This window comes from Aethalodelphis obliquidens, unplaced genomic scaffold (genome assembly GCF_003676395.1).
Source record: "Aethalodelphis obliquidens isolate GAN/ISIS:26980383/991018 unplaced genomic scaffold, ASM367639v1 scaffold28, whole genome shotgun sequence".
In the NCBI taxonomy this organism is placed as follows: Eukaryota; Metazoa; Chordata; class Mammalia; order Artiodactyla; family Delphinidae; genus Aethalodelphis; species Aethalodelphis obliquidens.
The window spans coordinates 22,119,649-22,128,133 of NW_020837972.1; the positions used below are offsets into that span (position 1 = coordinate 22,119,649).

The window sequence follows — 8,485 nt, forward strand, 5'->3', positions numbered from 1 at the left end:
AAATATTGATGATAGTAGGAGATAAAAGAAGTAACACCACGCTCACTTCATGGGATCATCAAACATCAGTGTGCCAAGAGAGATGCTCCCAGCAACTGTTCCTGGAAAACACAGATAACCTGAACCACTTTCTACCTTCAACTTTATTAATACCCTTCTCCTTTCCTAAACTCTGCTGATATGCTACAAGTTCACTCTTGCAATTAGCTTGTAACGTGCTAAGTCTATGGTTCAATTTCTCTCTATTGCTGAAAGAGCTAGTACTTTTTATCTGAAAGAGATTACTGTGAGTTTTCTCAAATCTCATTTCAGAAAGATCTCACACAGTGCTTATAATTTCCACTGACTAGAACACCGTAAGAGGAGATACCACTTTGATTTTTAGCAATATCTGTGTCAAAGTGTTTTCTACTTCGGACCTCACTAGAACGAGATGAAACTCTGCCTCTTTCTCAATTCCCTTCCATCCCAAAATATTTAGTTTTCCATCAAAATATTGCCTGACTCCTGAAATCATATTCCCATTCAAAAACCTTATACTTTTCTGGGCAAACATTTGCAAGAACTTGAAGGTAGTTAATGTTTAAGAGTGTCTCTCCCATATATATATTTTTAGGCAGTTGGGGTGAAACATATATATATACAAATATATATATATATATATATATTCCTTGTCCCTGCATGTTATTTGAAATCACGTTTAATTATAAAGCTTCATTAAAAACCTTTGCTCAAAATTTTAGAGGCCTAATAAGATTTCCATTAATTTAAACATATCGCTATTCCCACGACAGCCCCAAATGCTTTCTTTTCCCTCTTTCATCCGTGGTTAAATATGTAAATAAAATGTCTAAAGTCATTCTTCAAAGAAGACAAAAGAAAAAAGAGCTGAGGGGAGAGACAGCCATAAAATTCCTCCCAATTCTCCATAACATTTGCCAGAGGGGGGCCAGTTGCCAGCCCGGGCTGAGCAGCAGGGAACCCGCTGCTTCTTAGAATCACACATCTCAAATCCCACACACAGGAAAATAAAATAAAATAAAATATCTTTTCAGCCGGAGCCATCAAAAGACCCTTTTCATTTATTAGTTACAGAGTTATCTTGCAGTTGGTGATTTCTCAGAGCCCTCATTTTTCTATCATAATGTCTATTTGTTGGTTTCCATCTCAGCTGGGCAGAGCGAAGCACTTCTGCAGACATTTTTTCTAAAAAAAACGAGAGAAGAAAGCAATCTGAAGTGGTTGTAGTGAAAATAATGGGTCTGAACATGGCCGAATAAAAACAGCACAGAAAAGATCAATTAGGAGGCACCTTCTCAAATAGCTAACACCCCACTCCCGGTGTTTGGCACTGCCCCTGACTCTCTCACATTTATATTTTCAGAGCTTCTGAGGGAAGGAAAGGAAAAGGAAAAGAAGGAAAATGATGTCCAAGGAAGGATCTTGGCAAGGAAAATTCTAGAAAAGCCAAGGGATGTCCACTGAATCTTTTTTAATGGAAAGGTTTGGAAAATAGCTCACTAGACTCAAAAAATATATACACACGCACAAAAAAACGCCCATCCCCAAACAAACAAACTATCATAAGAAAACTGGCAGCCTTGGAAAAAGCATCTCGGCAAACAATCCAGTTGAAGGCGGTTGTTCTGACTGCCTTAGCGTTCACCTTGACCACCTTTTTCTCCACTTTCTTCCTCATCCGAACCTCTTCCAACACCTCACACTGAGATCCAGGGACACTGATTCAGTGCCCGGTGCAACTCCCAGCCTCATTCGTCTCAGTGTTTGCTGGATGGATGGATGCATGGCTGGATGGATGGATGGAAAGAAGGAAGGAGGGAAGGAAGGAAGGAAGGAAGGAAGGTGGATATGTGAGTTCTCCCAAGTTCACTAGATGTACAATCCTACGACTTGTTTCAAGTAAAAGCCAACACTCTAAAAAGCCTTCTCAGAGGAAGTGCCCCACTTCTGCCCCCGCCGACAAGAAGCTTCCTAGCAGTCGTGTTTCCTTCTTCGGCGCTTCCTAGAAATAGCCGGGGACCCGCAGCGCCCGCCGCTCCTGCAAAGCCCCCCGGGGGGGGCGGGGGGGGCGGCAAGACCGGGGGCCCCCCGCACCGACTCTCAGGGATGTCTGGACACACGGTACACCCCTGCAGAGGGCTAACCCCAGAAAGGCAGGAGGACAAAGGAGGCCCCGGTCCGCAGGGCCCGCTCCTCTGACCTCTCCTCCCGCCCGGGAAAGTCCTCCAACTGCCCCCGCTATGCGTGATCCTGGGAGTTTCCGGAAAACTTTAAGAGATCTTGATCTCGAGAGCGGCTAAGAGGAGAGAGGCCCGGCCACCCCCTAGGGGTCCTGTTTACTGAAGGGTTAATACGGGCAGCCAGGTGACGCGACGGGCAAGTTCTCTGAAGGTGGGGCGTGGGCGTGCGTGGCCGAAGTGACTTCGTCCCCAATTGGCGCCCCCCATCCGAAGGGGGTGATCTAAGGGCACTGGGCCAGGGCGCTCCCTCCGCACCTTTTAAGAGAACTGAGAGGCACGGGCGCCTCCCCTTGCCCGGGGAGTTGGGGACCCTCGGAGCGAGCTGACTCAGCGCCCGCCCACCTCCCACCCTCAACGCCGCAGCATCCCGCGGGTCTGCGGCCCAGGAGGGAGCAGTCGGGCAAATCACTGGCCAAATAATATAAATACCCGACGAGCGAATGACTTCCTATAATAAATAAACCCAGCCGCCTAGAAGAAATCAGCAGCCCTGCCTGGCGCGAGGCCCCTCAACTCCGCGGCGCTGTCGGGGGCGCGGGTCCCTCTGCTACACGCCAAGCCCCCCACGGCCCGAGGCGGGGGGGGGGACCTAAAGAGCCCCAGGAAGCTGCCCGCCCCTCCCCTCCCCCTCCTCCTCCCCCTCCCCGCCTTCTCCGCGGAGACCGCGGAGGAGCGGTCCTAAAATCTGGATTCCCAGAGCCCTTCCCCCCCCCCCGGCCCTTAGCTCTACTCTTTGAAATTTCAAAGAGACCCCTCCCCGGAGCCGGAGACCCGACGCAGGCCTGGTAACTCCGCAGCCTCGGGAAGATGCGAGCAGGTTTACAAGCTAAGGGGCCACTTTATGGCCGAGGCCATAAAACGCAAATCCCACCTCGCTTTGAAAGCGCCCTCCGCCCGGGACCCACCATAAAAACCAGGGGCGACGCGCCCCCAGCCTCGGCCGCGGACCAGCCCGCCCCTCCTCCGGCCAGGCTCCGAACTCCCAGTCACCCCGGCGTCCTTGGGCTGCGGGGGACGAGGCCGGGGGCTCCCCGGGAAAGGGGGCGCAGGCGGGGAGGCGGCGGGAGGCCAAGTTGGAGGCCGGCGCAGAGGGCGAAGGAGCGGCGGGAGGGACGCTCGGGAGGGCGGCGGCGCAGGGCCGGGGGCCGGGGGGCGGCGGCGGGAGCGGGCGGCCCGGAGCTGCGCTTTCTCATGCAAAGCAGCGGCGGGGCGGGGCGGGGCGCGCGGCCCGGGGGCGGGGCCTGTCACCGCTCGGCTGTTTCCCCCTTTGCCTTTTCGCTCGTCGGCTCCGGCCGGGACCAGATCTCCGAAAGGCTGCGGGCCGGGCCGGGCAGAGGCCGGCGCGGGGAGGGCGGAGCCGCCGCCAGCCGCCGGCCCCCGTGCGCCCGCGCCGCCCGCCCTCTCCGCGCGCTCCCACGAGAGGCCAAAGTTGGCGGCGGCGGCGGCGGCCCGCGCGCCGAGAGCTCCGGGGGTCCTGTCGCTTCCCGGTATTGTTCGCAAACTTTGCTCGTCTCCTCCGCGGCCTCATCTCGGCGGAGGCGGCGCGCGGAGAGCGGGGCCGGGGGCGCTCCGTGCGCATCGCTCGGGCTGAGCTGGGCGGGCATGGGCGGGGGCCCGAGCGGGGACGAGGAGCCGGAGCCGGCAGCCCGACCCCCGGAGCGGCGGCTCTGAGGGCGGCCGACCTCCCCGCGGGGACACCTCCGACGCCACCATGCAGCGCCCGGGCCCCCGCCTGTGGCTGGTCCTTCAGGTGATGGGCTCGTGCGCCGCCATCAGCTCCATGGACATGGAGCGTCCGGGCGACGGCAGGTGCCAGCCCATCGAGATCCCGATGTGCAAGGACATTGGCTACAACATGACCCGCATGCCCAACCTGATGGGCCACGAGAACCAGCGCGAGGCCGCCATCCAGCTGCACGAGTTCGCGCCGCTGGTGGAGTACGGCTGCCACGGCCACCTCCGCTTCTTCCTGTGCTCCCTGTACGCGCCCATGTGCACCGAGCAAGTCTCCACCCCCATCCCCGCCTGCCGGGTCATGTGCGAGCAGGCCCGGCTCAAGTGCTCCCCGATCATGGAGCAGTTCAACTTCAAGTGGCCCGACTCGCTGGACTGCAGCAAACTCCCCAACAAGAACGACCCCAATTACCTGTGCATGGAGGCGCCCAACAACGGCTCGGACGAGCCCGCGCGGGGCTCGGGCATGTTCCCGCCGCTCTTCCGGCCGCAGCGGCCGCACAGCGCGCAGGAGAACCAGCTGAAGGACGGGGGACCCGGGCGCGCCGGCTGCGACAACCCGGGCAAGTTCCGCCACGTGGAGAAGAGCGCGTCGTGCGCGCCGCTCTGCACGCCGGGCGTGGACGTCTACTGGAGCCGCGACGACAAGCACTTCGCCGTGGTCTGGCTGGCCGTCTGGTCCGTGCTCTGCTTCTTCTCCAGCGCCTTCACCGTGCTCACCTTCCTCATCGACCCGGCGCGCTTCAGGTACCCCGAGCGCCCCATCATCTTCCTCTCCATGTGCTACTGCGTCTACTCGGTGGGCTACATCATCCGCCTCTTCGCGGGCGCCGAGAGCGTCGCCTGCGACCGGGACAGCGGGCAGCTGTACGTCATCCAGGAGGGGCTTGAGAGCACGGGCTGCACCCTGGTCTTCCTGGTCCTCTACTACTTTGGCATGGCCAGTTCCCTGTGGTGGGTGATTCTCACGCTCACCTGGTTTCTGGCTGCGGGCAAGAAGTGGGGCCACGAGGCCATCGAGGCCAACAGCAGCTACTTCCACCTGGCCGCCTGGGCCATCCCGGCCGTGAAGACCATCCTAATCCTGGTAATGCGCAGGGTCGCGGGGGACGAGCTGACCGGCGTCTGCTACGTGGGGAGCATGGACGTCAACGCCCTCACCGGCTTCGTCCTCATCCCGCTGGCCTGTTACCTCATCATCGGCACTTCCTTTATCCTCTCGGGCTTCGTGGCCCTTTTCCACATCCGGAGGGTGATGAAAACGGGTGGGGAGAACACGGACAAACTGGAAAAGCTCATGGTGAGGATAGGGGTCTTCTCCGTGCTCTACACGGTGCCGGCCACCTGTGTGATTGCCTGTTACTTTTACGAACGCCTCAACGTGGAGTATTGGAAAATCCTGGCCACGCAGCATAAGTGCAAAATGAACAACCAGACTAAAAACCTGGACTGTCTGATGGCCGCCTCCGTCCCCGCGGTGGAGATCTTCATGGTGAAGATTTTCATGCTCTTGGTGGTGGGCATCACCAGTGGCATGTGGGTCTGGACATCCAAGACTCTGCAGTCCTGGCAGAACGTTTGCAGCCGCAGGTTCAAGAAAAAGAGCCGAAGAAAACCGGCCAGCGTGATCACCAGCAGTGGAATTTACAAAAAAGCCCAGCATCCCCCCAAAACCCACCTCGGGAAATATGAAATCCCTGCCCAGCCTCCCACCTGCGTGTGAATGGAGGGAAGGCCGGCGCGGAAAACTTTCCCAGGGAGGATACAGTGGCAGAGTCAGAGCCAACACATGGTGCTTTTCTCCGTCGGTTGGTTGCTTGCTTGTTTTGTTCTGTTTTTTCTTTTTTTCTTTTTAAATAAAAGTAAAAGGAAAAAAATAAAAAGCTTTTACCCTGAAATTCAGGATGCTGTGATAACACTGAAAGTCAAAATGTACTTAAAGGGGTTTGTTTTGTTTTTGTTTTCAGTGAAGGAGAACCTTCCCAGTTAAGTAGCCTCTTGTGTAACTAATTTGTGGTAACATAGTTGATTCAGGCCCCCAGAAGAAAACTTTTGTTTAGAACCTTCCATAAATATACATCTGTGTGTTTGAGTTGGCTTTGCTATCCATTTACAAATCAGAGAAGAGATAACTTCTTTGCAAATTAAAGAGCCTCTGCTGAGTTTCAAAGAGGGAGAAAGAGAGAGAGTCACTGTCCGGCAGGGGAGCCCAGGGCCACCCTCAGGAAGGCTGCGTGTAGACAGCAACTTCTGTGCCAACAGGAAGAAAGAGAAAGCTTGACAACTCAGTACCCTCCAGTGGATTTGGAGTCACTTAAAAGAGACTCCAGCCTCCACAAATGGTCTTTCTCCGACATAGAAACTTCCACCAAACCTCATATTGGTCGATGCCAACGATGTGCAATACATTTTTTTTTCTCTTTACGTGAAAATCAAAAGAGAAACAAGTATTTTGCTGTACATAAAGACAACAAAAGAAATCTCCTAACAAAAGAACTAAGAGGCCCAGCCCTCAGAACCCCTTTAGTTTTACAGTTCGTGGCTTTTTAATGGAAACCAAGCCAATGTGACACACGTTTGGACTGATTCGCGGAAGGGTGGGTGGAGAGGGGGGAAGGATCCTTCAGAAGTGCCCAAAGGGCTCATTGACTCTTTCTATTGTTAAACAAATGGTCTCCATGAATAGACGCGGGAAGCCATCTACCAACCTTGGAGTTTATTCTCCTCACCAGGAAACGCCAGGAAAGAGTGGTCCTGCTGGTGTCTATCTGTAATATATGATATTTTTCATGCTTCACTATTTTATTAAAAATAAAAGATGTTCTTTAGTTTGGCGCTGCTCCCTTGTGCATTGTTAGGTGACCCTTCTCAGTGCGTGGAGAGAACAGAGAAAACTTTCTCCTTCTGTTTGCTTTTCAAGCAAATCCTGCGTGTGCATCTCTCTCTAGAGGTCATTGGTTATCTATGTGAAATGGCAAATGGACGGATTCCAAAGTGGGCACAGGATGATTTAATTTCAGGCTTCCTCCATGCAGGAAGCGGCTGTGGTTGGAAGCTGTCTCTTGAGTGGCAGGATGCAAGGGTCCGGTTTAGCACAGTTCATTAAGGAGCAGCTTGGGTACCAAGCGTGGATACACTCGTGCCCCTGCACTAGGGTCCGGAGAATGGAGCCAGCCAATTAGGAGAATTAAATCAGAGTAGGGCTCAGTTGACCTGCTGGGGTCAAATTGTACTGAGATAGAATGGTATACAGCCGTCCAAAGGATGCTGGCTTTACAGCAACTCCTGGACGCGTTTACAAAACAGACTGTAGATCTGGACAGGATAAACTATCTGCTAAGAGTGCTGAGTCATCTAGGAGAAGTTCATCTGCTTTGCACACCCTCGTACTCGCTTCTCCTCCCGTGTTTGCTGTCTGAGTTGTGTGCTGTAGACCTGAAGTGGGCCTGGGTTCCTCTTGTCAGAGGCACTGCTAAACTCAAGTTCTAACCCAAGGGCACCGTTCAGACCAACTGCCCTGGGGATCTGATAGCACAAGCCCAGCCATCTGTGGGTCATCCTGATGCCAAGGTCCAGGTTGAACAAAGAGCTCTTAAGCATTTTGAGCATTGATTAAACACTTATTAAGGATGGACAGAAGCCTGAAGGACAGGGCAGCCTGTTTCCTGCAGATGGTGTTTAGGAATTAAGCCTGAGGACCCAGGCCACCCTTGCATCAATGACACTAGAATTGAACAATGGTATCAATCTTTTTTTTTTTTTTTTAGGGGGGCTCGGAGGGGGGTTTGCTGTAGCATATACAGGAGCAGGGAACTTGGATGATTTGAGAAACAGCAACTAGGTAGGTCAGGTAATTTAAGGTTAAATCCAGAATAGCCTTCAGTGCATTAAAAAAGAAAAAACGTTTAAAACAAAAATGCCCACAAATAGAAACCTATTTGTCGATTGTTCCCATCTAGCCCCCGAAAAGACTAAAGATATTTACGTACGTGTGTATGTATGTCACGTACCCTTTCTGTAACTCCTAGGAAAAATAAAAAGGACATTTGGGGAGCTCGGAGAAGTCGAGGAAGGTAACTGTCAGAGCACTGTGGTGAGAGTCCAAGCTGGGTACGAGCTTAAAATACTCAGTTCTGAAATCATTAGACTAATTGGCGGTTTCGGGTCTGCCCGTGTTCAGGTACGTAGGCTTTTGACGGTGGGTCCAAGGGAAATCAAGGCATCCATGAGAGCCTTTGCTGTTGTTTAGAACAGCGGTCCCCAACCTTTTTGGCACCAGGGACCGGTTTTGTGGAAGACAATTTTCCACGCACGGGGTAGGGGGCGGGGGCACGCTTCAGGCGGTCATGCGTGTGAGTGACGGGGAGCCGCTCACCTCCCGCTGTGTGGCCCGGTTCCTAACAGGCCACGGAGCCCTGGTTTAGAATGTGCAGGATTTCCAAAAGGACTGTTGACTTCCTTCGTTTGGAGACCTCCCCGCACCAAAGGCT

The 8,485-nt window shown here is 53.7% G+C and overlaps 1 protein-coding gene and 1 long non-coding RNA gene across 2 annotated transcripts; one reads left to right on the top strand and one right to left on the bottom strand.

Moving 5' to 3' along the window:
* Nucleotides 1–1,062: 1,062 nt before the first annotated feature.
* Nucleotides 1,063–3,339, bottom strand: LOC113629988 (uncharacterized). The gene is made up of 2 exons (XR_003436780.1): nt 3,167–3,339; nt 1,063–1,206 (listed from the first exon to the last, which is right to left on the bottom strand). It is a non-coding gene; the product is annotated as an uncharacterized LOC113629988 (long non-coding RNA).
* A 322-nt stretch (nt 3,340–3,661) lies between these two features.
* FZD10 (frizzled class receptor 10) lies at nt 3,662–6,828 on the top strand. Its single transcript, XM_027125142.1, has one exon. It carries the CDS (start codon nt 3,973–3,975, stop codon nt 5,716–5,718), a length of 1,746 nt encoding a protein of 581 aa, XP_026980943.1. The 5' UTR covers nt 3,662–3,972; the 3' UTR covers nt 5,719–6,828.
* Nucleotides 6,829–8,485: the final 1,657 nt, after the last annotated feature.

Bases quoted from the DNA above. Each gene is read 5' to 3' on its own strand.
- FZD10 (XM_027125142.1), top strand. From the start codon at position 3,973: ATGCAGCGCCCGGGCCCCCGCCTGTGGCTGGTCCTTCAGGTGATGGGC.